At 31.5% G+C, this 25,938-nt stretch overlaps 3 protein-coding genes across 3 annotated transcripts; 2 read left to right on the top strand and 1 right to left on the bottom strand.

The window, feature by feature from the left end:
* The first annotated feature begins 8,558 nt into the window (after nt 1-8,558).
* On the top strand, nt 8,559-12,960 carry LOC123898628 (L-ascorbate oxidase homolog). Its single transcript, XM_045949637.1, has 8 exons — nt 8,559-9,362; nt 9,465-9,574; nt 10,608-10,878; nt 11,042-11,144; nt 11,343-11,688; nt 11,773-12,138; nt 12,257-12,335; nt 12,448-12,960. The coding sequence occupies exons 1-8, from the start codon at nt 9,213-9,215 to the stop codon at nt 12,643-12,645; spliced, it is 1,623 nt and encodes a 540-aa protein (XP_045805593.1). The 5' UTR covers nt 8,559-9,212; the 3' UTR covers nt 12,646-12,960.
* Nucleotides 12,961-14,993: 2,033 nt separating this feature from the next.
* On the top strand, nt 14,994-16,587 carry LOC123898629. The gene is made up of 2 exons (XM_045949638.1): nt 14,994-15,348; nt 16,018-16,587. The coding sequence occupies exons 1-2, from the start codon at nt 15,063-15,065 to the stop codon at nt 16,287-16,289; spliced, it is 558 nt and encodes a 185-aa protein (XP_045805594.1). The 5' UTR covers nt 14,994-15,062; the 3' UTR covers nt 16,290-16,587.
* A 1,337-nt stretch (nt 16,588-17,924) lies between these two features.
* LOC123898344 (mitogen-activated protein kinase kinase kinase 17-like) lies at nt 17,925-19,425 on the bottom strand. The gene has a single exon (XM_045949274.1). It carries the CDS (start codon nt 19,150-19,152, stop codon nt 17,956-17,958), a length of 1,197 nt encoding a protein of 398 aa, XP_045805230.1. The 5' UTR covers nt 19,153-19,425; the 3' UTR covers nt 17,925-17,955.
* Between the last annotated feature and the right edge of the window lie 6,513 nt (nt 19,426-25,938).

Here is a 25,938-nt window from a genome sequence, read left to right as displayed (position 1 = left end):
TCGAACTCTGGCTGTTGCACATAAAATGTGATGTCTCTACCAACTGAGTTAAACTCACGGAGACATTTATTTTTAATTTTAATCTAAAGTTTTCTCAACATATAAAAAAATTAAGAGTTAAACTAATACTATGATAATTGTCTCGTGGATGATCCAATGGCAGAAACCATAGCTAGTCCCATGAATCTTTGAGAGATTCTAATAAAAGACTCAAATATAAGAGTTGAATTTAATCCAACCCTACAAAATTTATTTAAGGGATTGATATATTTCAACAAACATTTTCTCATACACACCAATCTATGTTTAAGCTTTAGACAATATTATTAAGAGACTTGAATATTTATTAATAATATTGCACATTGTTTTTACTCTACAAATAAAATCGTAAGTACTATATGAAACTTACACATACAATTACTAAATTTCGAGTAAGGCTCTGTTCGGGAAGGTCAATAAGTTTATTTTTCAAACGTTATTTCAAGTAGCTCATGAGCTTATAACTTAACTTATTATGTTTTCTTCCAATTTTACCCATATCATCTTACTTAAAAAAAATTAAATATTAATTAAATATATCTTTTTATGTCATTTCATACTTATAAGTTAGTTCAACCGCTAATTTTATCAAACACTACAAATTAAATTAACTAGCTTATTCACTATAAATGAAAAGCTAGCTTATAGAATACCAAAAAAAAAAAAAAACTAGCTTATAAACTATCACTATAAGCTCATCAGCTATAAACTAACTTATCAGCTATCCATTATTTTTTAGCAATTCAAACGAGATTAGTTGTCCAGCCTAATAATATCGACTTGGTAGATCTTCCAAACTTGCTTTACTTACTTTATACAAGGGAAAGGAACATTTTACTAAAGATGAATCGTTGATGATGGCGATGCTCTATTCTTTTGTTGCTTTTGTTTTTTTCCTAAAAATGTTACAAAGATGCTGTTGTATCGTGATATACCAAACCTTTTACAGCTCGTCCTTCAACCAAGATGTTTCTCCGTACTATGTTCATTTCTTGTGTCTAGGTTCAATGAATGTCATTACCACACCCCCTTTATTTCTAATTCTATTCATAATTAAAGTTTGGTTAAACAGGGCCATTTATTTAATATATTTTTCTAAAAATATTGGAAGAAATTGAACTCACTTTTCTTTTCATATTATTAAATAGCACACTCCCTTTAATTTAATAGGTGTTTTTTTAGATTGTTGTGCAGACAGAGTATATAAAGGAAAATTGCAATTCAAGCATATTCTTTGGGGGTGAGAATAGCATTTTAGAACAATTAAATTTGTGGGAATATTCTGTAAATTTACTAAAAAGATAAAAATTCTAATTTCTTTAGATTCTTAAAAAAAATACATACCTTTATTCACATCTTTTATTTATTCAGAAATTCGCATACACTAAGCCACTAGATTTGGTTTAGTGATGAGAGATTTGGGTAGTATATTATAAGTTCTGTGTTCGATCCCTAGTTCATCGTAAACAAATTTTTTTTGCATAAACTTCCCATGGTTCTCAATAATGACACACCCTTTTCTAGTTTTTTCTTTGTGCTTGTTTTTGTTCTTCATATGTTGCCTTCATCAAAAGTATTTTTTTTCAAGTAATCTAGTGGCTAAAAATTTTACCCTTAAGGTGGATAAGTAAAATGTTCAGAATTCGAACCTCAAATCCTGCATATAAAATGCGATGTCCCTTACCAACTAAGCTAAGCTTATGAGGACAAACGTAATTCTATTCTAGACATGTCATAAACTAAATAGAGATACCACTTAATTATGATAAAAATTCAAATTTTCATTCGCCACGTTATAAAAAATTTAGACACTTCTACTAACTTCAACTTCCATTGGTCTTCAATTTTTTGTTTTAGTTAATAAATTTGAGAATATAGAAAACCTCTTCTTTTTTCACATAGGTGTATGTATATATGGAAGAAATGTATGTTTTAAGCACACTACTAAGAAAATTGAAATAACAACGAAAATTTAGCAATGAAAGAAGATAAAGCTGATCTCTAATTCTATCGCTAAATGTTAGAATTACCAAATTTGTTGATCATTTTTTATTTTGTCGCTAATTAAATTCTACTGATCTACACATAATATCATTTTTTGTTTTTAAAAAATTAGGTAAATTGGGTTTCGGAGGCTCATCAGAGTCATAGTAAGTCTCAAAGTTCATATAATGCTTATAGAGATACATAAGGACCACCTACCAACGATATATCTTTATGTTGGCGGCGAGTAGTCATCTAACACCTTTGAGAACTATGAATCAATTTTTTATCAACCGAACTAACTTGTATCGACTCATTCTTTAATAAATAGTAAATACTCCATTCGTTTCAAATTATAGTGCAAAAATAAGTCAAAAAAAATTGATGTATTTAATTCAAAATGTAGACAAAAATACATCAACTTTTTTAAGTAATTTTTGCTTATAATTTAAAACACACCGAATATATTATTTTGTATTGTATTTTTAGGCCATCTAATTATTCATTTATTATTTAATTAAGCCCTAAAGTGCCATGAGTGTATAATAAGGCAGAGAGAATAGAGGCAAAGAGATCTCAATGGGACAAGTGCCCACCTCTTTGTTTCACTCATAAACTTGCTACTTGATACTTCTTCCTTCCTTCACCTACTTCATTCTCCTAATAATTCACTACAGGTATGTTTCTCTCTTCTTTTTCATTCTTCTATCATTCATTTAATTTCTATATCTCTAAAGTCTAAAATTACAAGTTATTAAAGGAACGTTCATATAAGAGAAAACAAATTAAGAAAACTTTCTTTTAATTTCAAGGTCCTTTCTTTCATGATCTTAATTCTTTAAAATCTCTAAAAACACCAAAGTTACAAACTTTAATTTGTTGGTATAAATGGGTGTGGTTTAGATTTTGTTCATAGAGATTCTTTGATTGTAGAAATTAATGCTAAAATTTAACATCTTTGAAGGAAATATTAGCTTGGAAATTATCAAGAATCAAAGTGCAGTGTTCTTTCCAGAAATTAATAGATCTTTCAACCCATCACAAACAAAGGTACCTAATAATATATGTTGATTTCATGTGCATTAATTTATTTATGTTACTTTTAATGTGCTTCTTTGAATATTCTTCTTCATATGCCAAATTCATGTTATTGGATTGAAGTTCTATGATTTATTTTTAAAATAGGATAATAAAAAAAATAAAAAATTGTGTTTGTGTTTGTCTTGTTTTAACTAATTTATTATAAGTTTGATGTGGTGAAATAAAGCTGCAAATAAACAAAAAATAGTTTCATATGTTTTTTAATTGATAGATCTAAAAACCAAAAACTTGTCATAATCTTGTCAAAATAAAAAACTTATCCTAAGGTGGTTGTGGATTTTGTGTACGGAAATGTCATTGACTAATGTTTTGAATTTATTCAGTCTTGAAGTCCAATTTATTCATAAAATTAAACTAGCCAATAAAAAACGAGGAGAACTGAAACCAAAAATGAAATGAAAGAAAAATAAAATAAAGCATAGGCACCCTCAATGTTTCCATATTTGGTAAGTTAGACGAGAATGAAAATCAAACAATATACTAAAGTTTGGTAAAAAAATGTTTTGATTAAATAATTTTTTGTCCAACTTATAATATTTTAATTGCAATGCCTTGATTATTTCAAATCTTAAGTTGTTATTGCGTCAAAAATAAATAAATCTTAAGTTGTTATTTAAGATATATTACGATCTATCTTTCATTCATGTCTATATTATAAGAAGTTTATCTTTTACCTTCATAGAATGTTGGATGTATCTAGTCAATAATATGGATCAAATACATTCAACATTCTATGAATTTAAAAAATAAACTTCTTCTTATAATAAGAACCGAAAGGAGTATATTATACGCTATTGACAATAAATAGGATTTTGGTAGAGTATTATAGTACTCGTCGTCATATCTATATTCGAGAAAAATCATTTACTCATTATTCTATGGATACTAAGTACCAATACCTTTACCATTATCAACATCTTAACTAAAATAAATTGACAAATCATAAAATATAATCAGGAGTTCGGTTAGGTGGTAAGAAAGTGGCAAAAAATTGTTTTATCTAAGAATTAAATTCAGTTTTTTTCCGAACAATTCTTCCTTAAGTCGACTTTAATACAAACAAATATCATTTCATTTTTAGATAAGAAAGTATTCAAAGTTCTATAATATTGAATCAGCACAACTACAAACAAAATATTTAGGTTGGATAGAAAATAAAACAAACAGTCAATAAATCATAGATCAATTAGTAAAAAAAGTCAAAATTGTTAAGCCAAACACTGTGATCGGCATTCAGACACCTATTCTTTCACTTGTGTATGTGAATTTCTAATGTTTATTGTCATTTTGTTTGTCTATAAAAACAAACCTAAAACAAACAAATCAATTGCTAAGATTCAATAAAAAATTATTTGAATAGACAAAAATAAAATTTTAAATAACATATGTGATAACAAACGATAAGCAACCCACTTGGGTTGGTCTAGTGGTATTGGTTTGGGTCATTGGAGTATGCTTCCCTCAAGGTCTCAGGTTCGATACCCTCTTGTGCCAATTTTGGTGGGCTAGTCTATACAGAGCAAAAAAAATTTTGGCTTTAAATGGGGCTCCCACAAGTGGGCGGTGGAATTGATCTTCTCGGGTTAGTCGGTCTTAGGGCTGGATACCAATTTTTTTTTTAAAAAACCAAACGATAAGCACCTCGAACCGAGTTCCATGAGTTAGGATCAAGATGCCAAAGTCATTGATCTAAAACATTCCCCCTGAAAGAAACATGGTCCAAACTAGCACAACATTCTCTAACCAACTCTAAACAAATGAAACATACCAACTTCTAATTAATCCTAAAGACAAAACAGAAATGCCTAAAAATTCGAAACTACACATACCCCCAACTCGCTGCACCAAACAACAAGTGATGATGACTTTTTCAAGTTAAATAGTCTGAAATCATAATAAAAAAATGATACAGATATTAAAATAGACATAACACAATAGAGATAAGATGAGATATCTCTATCATCCTCTGACGAATCAAAATTTTTTTTCTCAAAAATTGATTTTAGTCACATTCACTCTTAGGCCATGTGACATTTTTATCCAAATCCATTTCCAAACTATCAACACGATTCTCAACATCACTTGATATTACTAGAATTTAGTAACTAGAGAGCTAGAAAGCAATATCCGTTTGTAGTGCACTAGTGCCAATTATTTTAAACTATTTTTCTAATGGAACAAATTCTATGGTGGGTCGCCTAGAATTGTGCCATTGTGGTCAATAAATGGATCAATACATAATAGCCGATCAAAATACACCAATGACTACCGATGTCCAATGACTACCGATGTTGTTCTTTCCTTTGTTCTTTAGAAGTAGAAGTTTACGGTCATTTTCGTTATCATGATGACTGATTTGATAATACGATAAATATTGTTTTGACAAAAATAATAGAAAATATATATGAGTTAAATTTTGAAACACACATTTATTTTTTCTGATATATTTTAAAAATTGACATTGATCTAACCACTATTTAAACATTACAATAAAAATAGCTGTGAATGTTTACATTTTAGAGATCACATATTAGTTATGGTTAAATCACAAATGACCTTCAAATACCCGTAAATATGGTGAACCATTTATCAAGATGGTTCATTATAAAACGTACCTTTTAATAGAGATAATCTTTATTTTATTTTTGGTGGGATAGTCTTTATTGATTGTGATTCCTTTTCTCCCATTATTGTCCTTCATATTATAAAATAGTATACTAACATCTTCTTGACCCATGAGAATTATAATAAAATACTTCACAACTTTGTACCAAAAAAAATAAAATACTTTACAACTTTTAAGCTAACCATGAATTAAAATATTTTCAACTCTATATATGGATGTTTGGTTCTTGGAGCATGAAAAGGTGTGGATCATTGTCATTGTAATATATATATTTTTTTTGTTCAAGTGTCATTGTAATATTTTATTAGTGAGTCAGTAAAGAAGTAGTAAGACAAATCTGATAGACTAATCCGTTTTTCAATAATTTTCAAAAAAGTAGGAATGTGCATCTGGGCTTGTGCAGGGGAGATAGCACCATGATGGGCCTTGGGCCCATAGTCAATAATGAAACATTGTGTAGTTCTTTTGCTTACAAAAATGTTTCAATTAAATGCTGTTCATCAATATGGAGCAACTACATACAAAGAAACTCTCTACCATTGCTCAATTTCTCTAAGCACAAGGACAATAAAATATTATATGTTGCTGCTCTTTGCATCTTGGTGTTGCTTCTTCAAGGTAAATAAATTATAAATTTTTTTTTGGGGGTCAAGAATAAATATTTTGGTTGGTACATGCACATCAACTATACATATATTATGAGCTTCTAGGGCCATTTATTTTTAGTGATTTATGTTTTCATTTTCATTTCAACTAATAAACATAAGATAATATAAAACAAATATTTTTCTTTACTATTTTCTTTTACAATTTTTGGAAATTAGATATATAATTAATAATGTAAACTCATTATTTTCATTGTTTTTAAAAATGCATTTTTTTTTCCTATCTTGCTTTTCATTTTCTCTCTATCACAATTGTTTATTACACGAATATTTTATCTCGTTATTAGTAATTTAAGATGAACACAATTTTTAGAAAAGAAAAAAAACTGAAATTGATTTTAGAAAATAAATATTTTCTTAAATATAATACAAATATTTAATTTCTATATATTCCTTGTCTACAATCTAATTTAATTTGACATTTTTCTAATTAAACAGGCTGTGATGGATAACTGTGGGAGCATATATCAAATTTCATTTATGACTTATAACTAAGTTCATGAATGAAAATGGTCATAATTATCAAACCAAAATACCCTCTTGTACAGAACAAGGATATAACCCTACCGATGACTCCTTTCGTTTTTATACATAAGTAAATTTTTATTTTTTAAGTTCATTCAATTATTAATATAATTGATTCATATTATGGACCAAACATATTAATAATTGAATAAATTTAAAAAATAAAAATTTATTTATATATAAAACCGGATGAAATATGTTTTTTTGGTAAGGTTCTTGTGCTGTTGCTGAAGAGAGTTCCCCTTGACAACTTCAAATTTGACTTTGTTTTTAAATATTTGCTGATCAGTACTAAACTTGATCACGGCTTTAGTCTATTTTTGTACTTTTATTGTTGTAATAGTACTTATGAGATTTATCTTCTAGAACCATCTTTGGAAATGTAATAAATTTTATATTATTTATGTTTACTTATTGCCGTGTGAGATTATTATTTATTCTTTGTGTTTAGTTATAATAATGTGTTTTATGTGATTTCTTAGTTACTTGATCACTTGAAACATGATGCTTTCTCTCTTCCTATTGGATGTCACAACATTTAAAAGTTGCACAATATTATGCAACAGATTTTAGATCTTCATACAACTATTCTTACTTTGTAATTGGTTGTCACTTCCTTGTCTCCACCAAAAACACTTTTTGATGTTAGAGGTCTACCAATCATGCTGCACTCATAATTTTTGTTGTAGCAAATGTGTTGTGCAAATAGCTAGTGCGCGCGCCTGATAATTTTTAGTGCTTGAGATTATACCAATGATTCCACTTCACATTCATATACTGTTAGCGGAAACCTCAACTTACAAGACGATTTTATAAGGTTGAGTTAGGTTCAATTGTTTATAAAGTAGAAGTAATCCTCACTTTACAAGTGTTCAGATAATTTTGCAACCGATATGAGACTTCTTAAGATACCTCTCGCACCCAGTACTGTTGAGCTTGTGGCGCGGATATAAATGGTGGATGACCCCATCAGAAGCCTGATAGCAGGCGCCCTAGCACTTTTCACACTAGAGAAATTGACAAAATTATCTAACAAAAGTTGATTACCATAATTTTTATTTCAAGTTTGCCAAGTCTCATTCCTCTCCATTTTTAATTTTTTATTCACTATCCTGTAACTACTTTACACAATTTGTACCACATATAAATGATCGTAAATTCTAATATAGACCACTTTATTAAGTGGTCTATAGTGGACCAGTCATGTATAACATTATAACGAATACGAATTTTACAAAATTCACCGTTGGATTGAAAGTTTATATCATGTAGATCATCTATATAAAAATTTAGAAAAATTGAAAATCATTTGATATGTTATTATGACACATTAAGATTAACGGTTTATTAAATAATGTAAATCTTGATGGGTCTCAATAACATATCAAATAATTTTCAAAAAAATTTAAAAAATTTATGGATGATCTATACGATATAAACTTTCAATCCAACAATGAATTTCGTAAAATCCATATTTGATAGATCATTTATCCACGGTGAACCACTTGTAAAGATGGTCCACCGTAACATTAGCCATAAATAATAGCAGACAAACTTCAAATTCGATGGTGGAAGATAAGTTCATATTAAATTAATCATTAAATGCTTCTACCAAATCTAATGTTTAACATTGTCTGCTATTATTTATTACTATTTATTTATTTAGTCCTCACTTCTCAATCTCATCCATGCTTACTTCATGACAAAGCAAATGGCCTTCCACAGTTATACCATTCATTCTTGGCTTCTTGCTATATGACATATATCGGTGCATTCAATTTTTTATAGTACAAAAAAATTAATAGATAGTTGCTCTGCTGTTTCTAAATCGATCAGAATCCCCTCGTGTCCTCTATCTATCGAAAGATATCTCACGGTAGTGGAAATCTTATCAAAAGATATCTTTCGATAATGTAAATTTTATTTGGAGATATTTTCTGATAATATTTTTTTTTAGTGTGAGCAATTTACGAGCGAAGTGCAACTATTATATTTTATATTATTTTTCTAATCTATATAATCTAGTGCTGTTCTGTGTTTTGTCACACTCTTTCCAAAGAATAAGATACTAAATAGATACAGCTCATACACAGAACAGAAGACTGGTCCATCACTCATGTTGAAGAAAGAATCCTCTCTCTCTCTCTCTCTCTCTCTCTCTCTCTCTCTCTCTCTCTCTCTCTCTCTCTCTCTCTCTAACATAACATAAGTACATGTACATTGACATCTCGTAGCTTCAAAGCCAAAGGGAAAAGGAAAGTGTTGTTGAAAAAATGGAGTATTCAATGAGACTAGTAAAGTCTCTCTCATTTTTGTTAGTAGTTTTACTTGTTGTGACAAATTCAAATGGAGAAGACCCTTATAGGTTCTTTACTTGGAATGTTACCTATGGAGATATTTATCCTCTTGGAGTTAAACAACAGGTTATTTATTATTGTTGTATATGATTTTTATTTCTTTGTTGTTCTTATTTTTGTTAATGTGAAATATTTAGTGAATATTTGTTTTTGTTTATGAAATGGCAGGGGATTTTGATAAATGGGCAGTTTCCTGGACCACAGATTGAATCTGTCACTAATGATAATTTGATCATTAGTGTTTTCAATAGCTTGGATCAACCTTTCCTCATTTCTTGGTTAGTTTATGTCTCTCTCTGCTAACTTTCTTGTTTAGTTCACTGTTTACAGTATTATTAGTTAGATAAACATTCATCATAGTTTTTTAATAGGCTTGTAAGTTAGTTTGAGAGCTATTTTTTAAGTTGCTTTTGAAAAGGACAAGCAGAAGAAACTGTGCAATGCAACTTAGTTCTCTTACATGATTAATAAGTAATAACAATAATAAAAATGTTTTATTATCATTATTCAATTTGGACTATTGAGTCTACAAATGGAAAATTTTCTTCTGTTGTGATGTTTGTTTTATTTTTGTCTTAACCCTCTGACTCCCAAGAGAAAGGGGTCCTAGTAATTTGGAGTTAGTTTCGTTGGTAAGTAAAGTCTGGTTAAAGATTATTGCGATGGTTGCTCTTCACCCTTCCTAAATTATCAGAACCCCCCATGTCCCCCAATCTACCGGGGGATGTCTCCTGGTATTGCAAATCATACCGGGAGATTACCAGGAGATCTTGGTAGTGTAAATCTTACAGGGAGATATCTTCCGGTAGTGTGTTTTCTAGTGTGAGCAATTCATGCGGGGCGAAGAGCAACCATCAATTATTGCAGCTAGGATTCAAACTCAGGATTTCCAACATTTCGTCCATAACTGGAGTTCATTAACCACTTGTTAGATTCGGTTCTAAAGTAAGAAGATAAAACAAAAACACAACGATTGATCACAGATTTCGGCCAATTGTGCTTATATCTTTTGTTGTGACTGTTGTACTTTTCTATTATGCAATAAATAAGTAGGCTTGGCCCATTCGTATTCTGGGTTCTGACTAGGTGGTTGAGGGTGCTGGGGGCGAATGCCTCGCAGTATGGTTCAGGACTAAACTTTCCACTTATCGGCAAACATGAGTCATACTCAACAATTTGATTATAACTTCAGAAAGATATGAAAAAGCAACACTAAATCCTACTGTCTACATATAAATTAATATATCTCATTTTTATGTGTCATTATTTGAGTTTAGACTAATATTAAGAGGATGTGATGATTCTTAATAGGAATGGGGTGGAACAAAGGAGGAATTCATGGCAAGATGGAGTATATGGCACAAACTGTCCAATTCCACCAGGACAGAACTTCACATATGTTCTTCAAGTTAAAGATCAGATTGGTAGCTACTTTTACTTTCCCTCCCTTGCAATGCACAAGGCTGCAGGCGGTTACGGTGGCATCAAAATTAGCAGCCGCCCGATGATTCCTGTACCTTTTCCTCCTCCTTCCAATGATTTCACTATATTGGCAGGAGATTGGTACAGCAAAAATCACACCGTAAGTATCGTTACTATTTCATTAAGGAAACAGATTTCCTGTAGTAACTGTGTCACGTAGTTACTTATCTCGACTGTCTGATACTCTAATCTAAATCAATAGTCGATATTGTTTAAAATTGATTCAATGAATATGTGATCTGAACCGTCTGATCTTAATTCAGGATCTGAAGGCCATTCTGGACAATGGAAGTGACCTTCCTTTTCCCGATGGACTTATCATCAATGGCCGAGGTTCTAATGCTTACACATTTAATGTTGATCAAGGTACATTACGATAACTTCAACCATTTTGTTTTCTTGAAGATTGATTCTATGATAGGGATATTTGTTAGCATAACAAATTTGGTTTTAGAGAAGAAAAGAAATAAAACGCACACAAAAACACGAACGATTGATCAGGAGTTCAGTGAATTTGAGTCATACTCAACAATGTTAGTTACAATTTTGTTGATTATTTGGCAGGCAACACTTACCGATTCCGGATATCAAATGTTGGACTCACAACTTCCATTAATTTTAGAATTCAAGGCCATAAGATGAAGCTAGTTGAAGTGGAAGGAATACACACACTACAAAACACTTATGATTCCCTTGACATTCATTTAGGGCAGAGTTACTCAGTTTTAGTTACTGCCGATCAACCACCACAAGACTATTATATCGTTGTCTCATCGCGATTTACTTCTCAAATATTAACAGCTACCTCCATACTTCATTACAGTAACTCGGCAAAAACTGTTTCTGGTCCACCCCCAGGTGGTCTAACAATTCAAATCGATTGGTCTCTCGAACAAGCTCGTTCTCTCAGGTATTGCTGTAATTTCCACTTCTGTTAAAAATTTATGTACATGATCATTAAATGTTATACTAAAAACAACGTTTCACCATTCAGGAGGAATCTTACGGCTAGTGGACCAAGACCTAATCCACAAGGATCATACCATTATGGTTTGATAAACACGACACGTACAATTAGACTTCAAAACTCTGCACCAATTATAAATGGCAAGCAAAGATATGCCGTTAATAGTGTTTCCTTTATCCCTGCTGATACGCCACTTAAACTGGCTGATTATTTCAAGATCCAAGGAGTTTTCAGCCTTGGAAGTATCTCGGACAATCCAACTGGTGGCGGTGCTTACCTCCAGACTTCTGTCATGGCTGCTGATTTTCGAGGCTATGTCGAGATTGTGTTCGAAAATCCTGAAGACAGTGTGCAATCTTGGCACATTGATGGTCATCACTTCTTTGTTGTAGGGTAAGTTTCACCTAATAAAATTGGAATACACAACTCAACAGCGTGTTACAATTTTAAGGACTAAATTGGCGAATCACTCGATAATAATGTAATATTTTTATGATAACTACATTTTCAGAATGGATGGAGGCCAATGGTCTCCTGCAAGCAGGTCAAATTACAATTTGGCCGACACAATATCTCGTTGCACAGTTCAGGTACCAATGTTGATAAATTTTCATGAAATTTTTTAAGTTTGTTATAGTATGATTAAATTGTGACGATAAATATGCATTTATTTTGTGTTTTGATGCACACTACATTATGTAGGTGTATCCTAAGTCATGGAGTGCTGTGTACATGCCTTTGGACAATGTTGGAATGTGGAATGTAAGATCAGAGAATTGGGCTCATCAGTATTTAGGACAACAATTCTATCTTCGTGTGTATTCTCCTGCGAATTCGTGGAGGGATGAGTATCCCCTACCAAGTAATGCTTTGCGATGTGGTCGAGCTGTTGGTCATTGAACTCGGTCGTTATAAGCTTCACTAATTCTCAGTGAAGCATTAACATATACACGATACTAAAGTATCGGAACTTTCAGCCACATAGTTTGTTTCTCTTCCAAGGCTTAACTCGAGCCAATTTTCCTTTGTATTAGTCAATATTACTATAGAAGATAAAATTTAGGCCATAGATTGCTCTATTCATTTTCTTCTCAAATCAAAATCTAACTCAATGGTTCATTTGCTACATGACATTGATATGCAAACCATATGTATTGTTATTGTTGTTACTTTGAATTTGTTGTCAGGCATGGAACAAGCCAACAACTTTGAGTATTCATTCTTGCAGTTTAAATAAGTCCTATTAGTATTTTCGCGAGGTGAGATTGAAATACAAAATCAAGTTAAATTGCATCCATAACGGCTGAAATCGCAAAAACTTGTGATGCAGCAGCTATTTAAAACCTTGATTATTAGAAACTAAAAAGATGGAGTATGTCATTAGCGATTTGAAGCTACTGAAGAATCAGATACCAATTTTTATTCTCAAAACATTGTTTGAAAATGTTATTGATACCAAACTCACTCTGCTGCAAGAGCAAATGGCTATTATAAAGGGACATTGGGAGCCATAAGACCACAATTTCCTCATCTTTCTCCCTGTACAGACCGGACCCCTCTCTTCCTCTCCTCTATAGCTAAGTTTTACAGTATTTACTTCTTCCTTTCCTTAAAAAAAAAATAAAAATAACTAATTGGAGTGATTAGGGTGGCATTTAGCATGGGGAAGTGTTATCTTTTCCCACCATGGTCCAGTTACATTTATCCAAAATATTTTATTTTTATAACGTCTAGTAATAGAAGGGTAAAATTGGCAACGAGCAGTGCGCACGAGAAGGCCAAGAGGCACCAACAAAAATTTGAAATTTGCTCCTTAGGCCCCCTTTATTGCTTCCAGGCCCCGTTCTAACCAAAATATCCTTAAGAAGGGATTCAGATTATAAAATTTGAAATTAGACAAAGATTGGAACTTATTGCTGTTTTTATTTTTAATTTTAATTTCTAACTGAATTAAACTGCCCAATAACCTGCTTAAATCGTAAATTCAAACATGTGAAAATCGATCTCCATTTTTTGACTATGCGGTTTAGACCGGTACACTCTCCACCCTTGTATGGGTATGTTGCACTTATTGAAGAAAGACGTCCTTGTTAAGGAACCACCCCTGCTACCAAAGACGTCGTCGAGCATCGAGAAGGTTGAAGGGAAACACGTCCAGGAAGACGTCGGTGATAGGGTTCCAGATATAAGCAGGGCTGCTCCAAGGGACAAGCAACCCAAGTAAAGTATTTAGGCAATTAAATTTTAGACTAAAAAAAGCCCTCAATGTTTTTCTCATTTAGTTATAAATATATAATAGGACAATTAAATTTCAAGTATTTCTTTAGTTCGATTAGTAAAGTTAGAGCTCCAAATTCTCCTAGACACAAGTTCAGTCGTTAACATTAGTAATGTTTCGATTTTCTATTTATTTTTCATAAAATCATATGTAATTTTTTTTTATAAGGTCTCACAATAAAACATGATTTAATTAGACTTAAAAATACGTTGAGTCGACCCATGTGAACGTTCAACTCTGGTTTTAAGGCAAATCTTGACAAAGAGCATGGAGGAATAATAACCATCCCTGCATGCTCATGTAGGAGGGTTGGTTGCATATATCGAAGAAGTTGCGCATCGTCAGAAACGGATGAGCTCTAACCCCGCTTATTAAGATTAGTTGTTATTATTATTTTAAGTTTGTTTTCATTTCAATGTTATTAGTTTTTTTTTGTTGGACTAATTCAGTGTTATTAGTTGTTACTATTATCTTTTTTAAGTTTGTTATTATTAGGATTTTTTTTTTTTTTACAAAGGATATATATCTTTTAAATATATATAATAGTGAATTCAGGATAAGTTAGTTATTAAACTAATAGTTAGTTTTTCTATTGTAAACCTATTTAAAGCACTTCCATAGTTTGGTGGATTCTATAAAATTTCGAGAATTATTTTTTCTTTCCGGTGGATTCCATAGTCTGGTGGATTCCACATTATTTTCTCTTTGGTGGATTCCATAAATCCGTCGAATTTCAGAATTTTATCTCACAGGTTTGTAGCTCTCAAACTTGTATGTTTTTGTTCTAGGATTAGCACTTCCAGCTACCATACACACAGAACACAATAACAACATATATGTCGACTGCGATTTTTCTTTCCTTAACACAACATACACACTGAACTCACACGCTCAAATATCAATCAATCTATACTTTAATTATAACAACAATAAATATACCTCCACTTATTATTCATTCAAATTTGCATATCCAAATTCTACACTTTGTTTTTATGTTCAAATTAATTAATCAACTTTATTATATCAGCAAGAAAGGAAAATGTTGCAGCTATTATATGCAGTGATATTTGTGGAAATGTTAATGATCATGAGCTTTCTGTTCAAGACACCTTTGAGGAATCTAGTAATCATCAGTTTGAATAAGGTTAAGCGAGGTCAGGGACCGGTCGTCGTTAAAACCGTCGCCGCCGCTTTGGTGGTGATGCTCTGTTCTGCACTCTATAGTATGTATAAGATACGGCGTCTGTCCCTTGAAAGTGTTGCCATTGTTGACCCAACAGATCAAGTACTCTTGTCTAACCACGTACTCCAAGCTTCTCTTTTGGGTAATCAATCATTCACTTTCACTTTCAATTTTTATTTTTAATTTTTCTATTTTTTAATCTTCAAAAAAATCTTTCTATTGTTTATTAAAAAAAAAAGGTTTTGGCTCCCATTTTAAAAATTTAAAATAAATTAATTTAACTTTTTTATTTTATTTTGATGTTCATCTTATTTTTAGGTCAAATTTTATGATATGACATATTTATTTATAATAGCGTGATAATACTTAGGGTAAAATATGTTTTCAGTCTCTACTTTTATAGCGAGTTTTGGTTATCGTCCATGTAAAATAAAATCATTTGTTTTCATCACTATAAATTTTTTTCCTTTGTTTTTAGTCCCTGGTGGCTAATTTTTGTTCACTTTAATGCAAATATTATGATATTTTTATGGTCAAAACGTGTCTATATTATATCTAAATATCATGTTAAATCTATATATGTCTATATTTACTTCTGGTTCGAACTTTGGTATGATGCCCTCTTCTCTTAGGTATATATATATATATATATATATATATATATATATATATATAGCGCAAAAAAAAGAACAGGCCGGATTTATACAAGATATATTAAAAAATGAATTCATGGTTAATTTGTTTCGTACATTCGTTCTAAATTTTTCATATGTATCATAGAATTTCCCATTAATGAATTTTCTATGGGCAGGGTTTGTTTTGTTCCTCTCTATGGTGATAGATAGATTGCATCATTACATTAGAGAGCTTCGGGTTCTTAGGAAATCTATGGAGACTGCAAAGAGTCAAAATCGAAGTTTTGAGAACAATAAAAACATCAACTCAGTGGAGAACAAGGCCTTGAAGGAAGAAATTGATGCATTAAGGTCCAAAGTTAAGAAACTTGAATATGAATGTCAGGTAAAAGAAAGCAAGACTAAGTCCTTAGAAATTGAGGTGGAAGCTCTTAAAGAAGCGATCTAAAGGGGTTCCTTATGGAATATGACTATCTCTTCATAGATATTAGATAATTAGAATCTTGGAAAAAATTGTTGAAGGGTATAGAACAGTGATCTTCCTATGTTGATAACAAAAAAAGCTTGTAAAGTTGTTTGACTATAGCTTATAGTTATAGGTAGATATATTTTAAGCAAAATATATCATATTTTGACAATGATTTCTGTACAATTTATGTACGGAATTTTAACTGCTGCTTAACGATGACTAATCATTATCAGAAAACGTGTGAAGCAAGCACATAAAGTGATTCTCCCATATCAATTGAATTCAAGAGTTCATAATATTCCTCTTACACACATAATTATCAAAGTTTATTTCATTAATTTTCTAATTAATGTTTGTTTGAAATCCTCTAACTTTAGGCAGAAGAATAAATTATGTTTGGTTAGTATTGATTTTTGTTGTCTGAACCCACATGTTTCCCCTTAAGTATTAGTGTTAGTATTGATCACAAATTCATATCCCTATTTATCTTGATCTATGGAATTTGACACCACAAAATCAATTGGTTAAGCAGCATTAGGAGAAGATCAAGGTCTGACCCTACATAACACATTTTTGAGAGCTCTAAGTTGCAATCTAAACACCTAAATGTATATTAGTCTCATAACCGTTCCAAAAGACCGAAGAGTTTTAAGCTGCAATCTAAATACTTGAGCATATATTAATTAGTCGCAAAATCAATTGGTTAAGCAGCGCTGAGTTTGTGAGATAAGATCAATGTTCAATCTTTCACATCACATTCTTAAGACGGGGCGAAGAATTTTAAGCTACAATCTAAACACATGAGCGGATATTAGTCTCATAACGAGTCCAAAAGACGGAACCTCGTGGCAAAACTATGTGGAGACATTTGGGTGGCAAAGGCCCCAATTGGTTTCCTACCCAAAAAACATCTGCCTGTTTTATCAGTATTAATTTGGTACAAGAGGGAAGAACTTCACCTATAAAGTGCACATAAACAGTGACAATGATACATATAGAAGACCCACCTAGACAGAGAGAGGAAACTGCGACACATTGCATTAACCTTGGTGTCCCTTTGCTTCCCTGTCCAGAAGAATTAACCAAGGACAAGTAAAGAACAGAAGAGAGGTTGAGAGTTAAAAACTGAGGTAGCAGCTAGGGCCTGTCCAGCCTTACATGTTCTGTATTTCACTGTCCCTATTGGTTGGTTCCTTTTTTTTTTATTTACCTTTATCATCAAAATTTAAATTTTTCGACAACAACCTAGTCTGACACAAGTGTTAGACTCCTTTAACTATTTGGTTTAAAATTTTATCCCTAACCAATGCGAGTGAAAAAATATATGTTGAAAAAGTTAAGTATTAATTTCTGCTACAAATGTACATCGGCCGACTTGGATTTATTCTGGTAAACTGAAGTAACTTCGCCACAATTGTTTGCGAGGATACTTTAGTTTTAGTTTACCAGAAAATTTCAATTTTGCAAGTTGTCAAGGAAATTAAACCCAACATACAATATAACAACTCACCAAACATAAATTTAGTTAGGCATGTGGCCAAAAAATAATCATAAAACATTAACTGCATCATAAATTCTAATGGTAAGTTTTTAATTAATTAATATAAGAGTTTTAAACCATAAAAAAAGTTCCCAAATAACTGAATCATAAAAAATCTAATGTTGAATGGGGCATCAACCTTCCAATGCCTCTCTCAAAATTAAGACTATTAACTAAAAAACTAGAATCCCTAATCTTACCATTATTATAATCCTCACAAAAATAATCACCACTAATTCTATCACTAAAATCACTTTTATCTAAATCATCACTAATTGAAGCCTCTGCTGCATCTGCATCTGCATCATTCCCTCTAATTGTGATCCAATTATCATCACCCCATTTCCAACATGGATGATCCCTTGAACATAAAGCTAACTTTTTTATCCTACCAATAGGATAATTCACAAAATTAGTCTTACCCAAATCATCAAAAAACAAACTTTCTGAATCTTCATCACAATTCCAAAAGCCCTGTTCAAGAATACTAGTTGGTGAACATGTATCAAATTCTTGAATTTTCTCAACACCAGAATCAAATTCAGCAAGAAATGGATGCTTCAACAATTGACTACAACTCCATCTCAACTTAGAATCCCTCATAAAACACTTTTCCAAGAAATCCTTAGCTTGTTCAGACAAAAAACAAGGAATCATAGGAACTTCATCAGAATATGCAACACGAAACAGAACATGAACAGGGTCATCTACATTGGACCAAGGTGAAAACCCAGTTGCCATTTCAACAATTGTGCATCCAAGTGACCAAACATCACTAGGGTACCCTTGTTCTTCACCGCGCGCCACTTCCGGCGCCATATACAATGGAGTTCCGGCAATCGGCGCAATTTCATCGATCATCTTTGAACAACCAAAGTCTCCAATTTTAACTCCTTTATCACAAACCAATATGTTACTACCTTTGATATCACAATGCACAACACCTTTTGAATGTAAGTATTCAAGTCCTTCCACAATTTGTCTTGTGTAGTGTGCTATCGTCGCCTCGTTGAGCCGGCCACCGCGAGTCGCCTGAGAGAGGTTTCCAAAGGGCATGTACTCCATGAAGAGATTGAACAATTTCTTGTTATTTTGCTTAGTAATGTTACAACCTTTGTAGCTAACTATGTAAGGAGAGGACAAAGAAGAAAGAATTCTCTGTTCTCTTTGGAGTTGTTTTGAGTTTGATAATGATGTCTCCGCTGATTTAACGGCGGAGACATCAGTGGAGCTACGAGAGGTGGCGAGGTAGACGGTGGCGGATGAGCCATGTCCGATGATGTTGCCTCTAGTCCACTCCATCTCCCTATTTTTTTGTTATGTTTTTGTGTTTAAGGTTTTGGTTTGATATTGCGGCCTTTATATAATAGAAGAAAAAAAGGGCATGTTTTGAATTTGAGATTAATAGGGTTAATTTGATTGGTTGGTTTACTAAATTAGTTGAAGCTAGTTCTCTTAAGAGGGGAGTGAATGTTACTTCAAAGGGGAGTTTAGGACGTGTTCAATTTTGGGTGGTTGTGGATGCTTAGTTGGCAATGGATTATGATATGACACGTGGAAAGATTAAGGTGGAAGTTTTTATGTTTTGGTGTGTATAAGTGTCAATTAATCCTATAGTTATATGAGTGGAACCGGAATTTATATATTTTAAATAAGGAAAATGTTAAACAGTGTCCCGGGGCACTATTTAAGGAAGCAAATTTAGTAATGTGACATTGAACTTTGTGCAATTAACGCCTCAAAAGTCTAAAAAATATTATTTTCAATTTAAAAATTTTATTTTTTTAGTTTCCTTAACCAGTGCCCCGAGGACACCGGTTAGCATAACCCTTTAAATAAAGTCTTATGATCTTATCTTTTTTGTTACAATCTTATGATCGTATCTTGTTGATATAAAATATTATTCAACGAAGATTTATTATTGATTAAAGTCGTGAATATTTTGCATTAATAATATGTTTTAAGAGTATGAGTTAGGTAGATTAGAAGGGTAATTAAGATGAGATTAAATTCCTTGTTTTGTAGTATCATACTTAGCAAGACATAGAAAAAATGGTCTTGGGGGTTTTAGTGGCAAGATGGTGAATTGGGGTTGTTTCAACCACCAATGTGGTTGGAGATTAGAATCTTTTTTGTAATTTTATAGCATGTTTCATGTATGATATTTATAATGTAACTAGAGACATATAATAAGCTCCAAAATTAGAATAATACTCTTTGAGAAGTGAGGTGAGGAATAGTACTAGTCAACAATGTGCATGTGGTCTGTTAGAGAAAATTCACATATTTACTCTGTTCCATATAATTTGTGTGTTTAATTTGATTCCCTCATGAAAAGTTTTATTGAATTTTTATTTTATTTTTGCAAAAATAGCAATAGCCCTTTTCTTATATGGACTTATATAAAAAAAAGTTAGATACTATATGGTTCATTTCCATTAGTACTAGTAAAACACAATTCTTTCTTTTTATAATAAAAAGGACAAATAATAAGGGATTATTTAACCATGTGTGAACAAATTAATCTAATTTAATTTTGTGGTCCTAAATTGGGATTCTTATTATTGTGTGGGGAATGGATATTTTTTGCAGCTTTAGAAATTAAGCTGTAGGACACATGAAACTCATTGAAAGCTGAGGATACTCTAAAGAATTTGGATTGGTCAATTTGATATAATGCAACAACTACCATTGAATTTGTGAAATTAACACAATTTTCATTTCATTTATTTTTCATGATAACTTGCTCATGGAAAAGTGCAATGTACTTCATTACTATAAGTTGTTGAAAACTTTATCAAGCTTTGTTGTCACAGAAAATTTAACTCCAAAAGTACCAACTGTCATATCACTCCTTATGCCCACTTCTAGAAGCTTAATCAAAATATGGATTAGTGGACTAGTTAATCCATGAACAGCCCTTATAATGGGCACTAGGGTGGTTATTAATTAATATTTAAGTAAACTAATAGTAGTGACAATTTGCACCGTAAGAGTATAACATGGTTTAATATTTGATAATGTTCACATAAACTAGAGTGAATGAGCGATTTTAACTCTGATTGTAAAAAATTAGGTCTTGAATGTGAGAGATCTCGGGTTTAAGTTATGTTAATGCTTTTGGAGGAAGCTGAATGTAAATATTTTTGAAAGTGTTCTTTGAACTCTAAGGTCTTCTCTGCTTTGGACTGAGACATCATCCCCTCACCCTAAATTTTGTTCTACCAAAAAAAAGAATGAACAAGTTTATCATTGAAATTGTAAACATCATATGTTAAGGAGATAAATATGAAAATATTCTCTTAAAAAATGTGTATTCAATTTTTCAACATGCGTTTGATCCGCTAAAAAACAGGGGATTGGACTGAACAACTTTTGTTGTACCCTTTTTTATTTGAAACTGGTAATGAGACTAGACAAATTAGGTAGCAAGGGACAGGACAAAAACAAGATTTTTTGTCCCTCACTAAACCACGTGACAACTTTTTGTCCACAGTACAACTATAAAAAATACGAAAATACTCATTTTATTTTCGAATATAAAAATATTATCGCTCTATATCTCTCCGGTACAATTTTGTCTTGTCATGTATTATCTTGTTCTGTCATGTGCTGTTCTGTCCAATTTTTGCTATTTTACTAATCAAACGCACCGTAAGTTTCTTATACCGTTAAATACTAAATTTATATATTTAGGTACATTATCATGTGTCCTTAGGACACAAGTTAGAGTGCACTAATACTAAAATTAAGCACTCTTACTTTTTTTCTTAGTTTTTCTATTCTCCAAACACCTTTGTTTTATTTTAATTTTGGAACCTTTAATTTATTTTAGTTTGAGGGTTGAACTAACATATGACACACGAGACGATTAGATGATTATATAATATATTTTGCTTTACTAATCAATTATAGCAAAAAAGGGTTCATTTAAAAAACAATCCAAAATCATTTCTAATTGGTGTATGTTCTCTTTTGACATTCATTAACACTCTTCAAATTCACGAAACCTATATCATTACGTGATTTAGCTTTCATGGTTTGGAAACATAGGTGTCCAACCTTAGACGTGAAATAAAGGTTAACCCCAACTCACCTAGCATAAGGATACAAAAAAAAAAGTATAATAATTAATTATACATTTAATTTTGATTAATTTTTAATGAACACACTTAATTGAAACATGTATAATTATTATAAAATGGGTTTTGGTCATTTAGTTTGGTGGTGTGATGTAGAAGCTAAAGGGTGGAACCTAAAAAGTGCTTAAAGGTTGAAACTACAAATCAAAGAGAAAAAATAAGCAGGTAGGAGTAGAGGTTGGAAATGAGATTAGGAGTGAGGAGTGGTGATGCAGTTATGTGTTATTATTTATTTATTTAAGCAGCAAAGGCATAAAGCCAAATTAATTAATTTTTATACAATTAACCAATAACTGTCCACCTAGTTGGTTGGAACAGTACAACTTCCTTAAATTGACTATTTAGCATTATGAAACATTTTCTTATAAATTCTTTTATAAGAAAATTGATTTATTTTTTCCTTTCTATTTTATAAATGAATTATATATGCAGGTAACATGAGAGACTGTTTTTCTTTCGAGTCGAGTATGATCACTCGTACGTGCAAAGGTGAAAAAACTCTTGCCAAAATTTTGGTACTGCTTCATTCGTAAGTTTCGAATTCAAATGAGATAATTGATTAAGTTGAAAGAGACACATTTTACTTTTTACCTCATTCAAGTACTATAGGGTCTCTTTAACTTAATTTGATTGAAAATAATGTTGTTACAAACAACAAAAAATTTCATATTACATGAGAATTGAGCCGTCAAAAAAGCTTCAAAGTCCCATTTAATTGTTAAGCTTCTTAATTATGAGTCGCGGGATTTTTTCTTGTCTCCAATAAATGTCGATATTAATTTTTAGGTCAGAAATATTAACATAGAAGGAAAGTCTAATTCACACACGAACACTGACAAGTCATTTTGCCTCTTAGTCGGTATTGTGTGTGGTGGCCTAATGTGGGCTACAGTTCCCGACATCAAAATAATTAACATAGAATCAAGGGTAAGCTTAGAAATATCCACCCTCTTGTACACATTAAAACATCTTTTAACGAAGATCAAAATCAAGAGCGTTCACACAAAACCTCATATAATCGAATGATTATTATATGTAAAAGAAATTGAACGTTCCACTCTACCAACGAGTTGGGTCTAACAAAAATAACTAAAATCTTATAAAGCGGCAATCGAAAGCAATGTTTCGATAAAAATTATCTCACGTAAAAAATCTAAATAAATACTAGTAAAATTTCACTACTCGCTTATGTACAAAAATTAAATAAATACTAGTAAAATGTACATACTTATGAATTGAAAGAGTGCTAAGTTAAGTAACTTGAAATGACGTGAGTTGGAAGGTATAATGGTGTTATAGTGAGAAATGATGCTTGGATCACACGCAAGTCACGTGGTCCTATTTTCTTCTTCTTCTTTTTATCTATCTATGAAATGAAAAGGATTTTGGCGTAGTTAAGTGAAAAGAACAAAATCAAAATGAGGCCAATGTATATACACGTAGGCCAAAAACACGTGCGACTATATATATAAATCACGTTTTATATGTGTGGACTGAGGAGAGTAGTGAAGGTACGGTCACATTACATCAATGAACGTTCCATTTTCATATTTGTGTATGGTGAAACTTGCAACTCCTATGAAATACTCTCCAAAGTTAAATACTAGTTTTAGTACTTTTGAATTTTAAGATAATTATTTTTTGAGTACAGATGAACTAGAGTTGTCTTTATTTTTATTTTGGTGAGCAAATGAACTAGAGTTGTCCATCAAAAAAAGGAAAAAAAAAGAAAAAAAGAATATGGACTTAGTTGGAAGAGTTGAAAATGAGAGAAAATGGAAAGGAAAACTTGTTAGGTGTCACATAACGTCGTTGATAATTTCCATATTTAGAAACATAGAAAAATCGCTTCTTTCTATTTCAAAAAAAAAATAAATCGCAAAAATTTAAAAATTACACTTTAGATTGTATTTTTTTTTTAAAAAATCACTATTCAAAACTTCACAAATGAGCACCAAAATATTTTATTTATAAAGAAACTTAAAAACAATGGTTCGGAGTACCAACTGTCTCACAAGTAAGTTCAATTGATATGTAGAGCCGTTATTTTGAATTTAGAATTTTGCATTCCTTCATATATTTAAGGTGTGTGAATCTAGCTACATTGAAAAAAAAGGCATAATTCTTCATTTTTTTTTATCAATTCATTATTTATATTATCCAATTTGATAACATGACAATAAATTAAGTTAGCCGACAATAAACAAAAAAGAACAAGTGGGAGATCAAAATTGCGCAATTAAAAATTAGCGGACCAAAATTACGGTTTGACCAAAACAGAGGACTAAAATTGCATGTAACCTTTTTTTTTTTTAGCGTCAATTTGATTGTATTATTGATCTAAGTTGGAACTAAATTGATGGTCAGATATTGTATCTGTAAATTCTTTTACACTCAAATCATTTTCTGAAAGTGGTGAGATTTTTTCAAATAGAGAGCGTGCACGTTTCTCTCGGTTTGATTGTAATAGGCGGATTTGCTTGAGTGTACGCGCTGACGATGCAACTCCTTAACTTACGCCACATTGTCGAGTCCATTTTAGATTTGGGCTTGAGCCCAATGAGAAACAAAGTACTCCTTCCCTTTTCAAATATAGAAAACATCTTCTCGGTAGTTTCATCTTCATCCATCTTTAAGCGTTCGAATTATCTCACCAATATGTTAGCTTTAGATTCTTTAACATGTTTGTTGCCCTCGTTGTTTAAGCATAAAACATCAAATTTTTATTTTATTAACCTTCTAGTTTCTAGAAAAAGAGACACTAATAAATCAGACTTCAGCCGCCAAGTAAGTAAAATATGACCATGAACTATTTCTACTAGGGAAAGGGGCCTTAATTAGTAGTATTTTAGAAGAAATTTAATAACCATTTAAGCTCAGTTACTTGGTTAAAATAAATTGACTTTAGTTAATAGAAAAAAATATCAATTGATTATACCAATGTTGCTTCGTTTCATCGTTTGTGAAAACTAAGAAAGAGGCACAAAATAGTATTATGATTGATACTTTGCTCTCATCCAATAATAATGGAGTTCATGAGCCGACAAATACAAATGTGTAGTACAAGAATAGAATGACGTTTCATGTTTGCTTTGACGTTCCGTTATGTTATGGTATAGTGTGGTGATGCCAAGTGTGACTAGCTCTTAAACAAGATCCAAAACCAAAGGAAAAAAAGGTATATCCCTTTAATTTGTCCCTTCCTCAATGGCTAGGGTCGAGAGGGACCTTAAAATTACTTCAAAGTGGTAATGTTGTCCTTCCTCTTTCTCACACACGCACACAAAGTAAAGGAGAATCATTAAAAAGAGTACAAATAATCACTATGTCTTCATTGCTTTCTCTCAATCATTTTTTGATAGAAAATTATGGAGCTTGGCCAACAAGGTGGTTGATGAAGTAACATAAATGGTAAAAAATTTAGTAAAATAAAAAATAATAATCTCACTGATAAAAGTTAGTTAAAGAAGCCAAAACAACAAATTAGTCCAATTGAAAAGAGTTGGTAGTTAGAGGTGCAATTTTTGACTTCTACATATGAATTTTTTTTGGTTCGGAGTGGATAACTCGCCTTATGTGTCTTATAAGTTCTCTAACGAATATTAATCATCGTTAATAATGGTGGAGACTTTGCACATATATCAATGATAAAAAAAAGTAGTTAAAGTGTCAAGTTGTAAGAATGGCAACCAGATAGCAGAGATGAAAGTCTAAAATAAAAAAATATAAAATTGATGTTAAGCTTTTTTTTATATGCACATTATTTTAATTATACGAATATTTAAACTATAATAAAACTTAATTGCTTATTGGTGGTTTTAAAAAAATGGAACCTTGTCCGATTAGACACCGAAATATGTTAAGGGTTGTCATCTTGTCACTGCATCCGCTTTTACAAAAGTATATAGAAAAGAAAAAAACGTGTCTCCTCTTTTACATGTTTGGA

The sequence above is a fragment of the Trifolium pratense genome, linkage group LG7, assembly GCF_020283565.1.
Source record: "Trifolium pratense cultivar HEN17-A07 linkage group LG7, ARS_RC_1.1, whole genome shotgun sequence".
NCBI lineage: Eukaryota > Viridiplantae > Streptophyta > Magnoliopsida > Fabales > Fabaceae > Trifolium > Trifolium pratense.
This window is presented reverse-complemented; position numbering and strand designations above follow the sequence as displayed.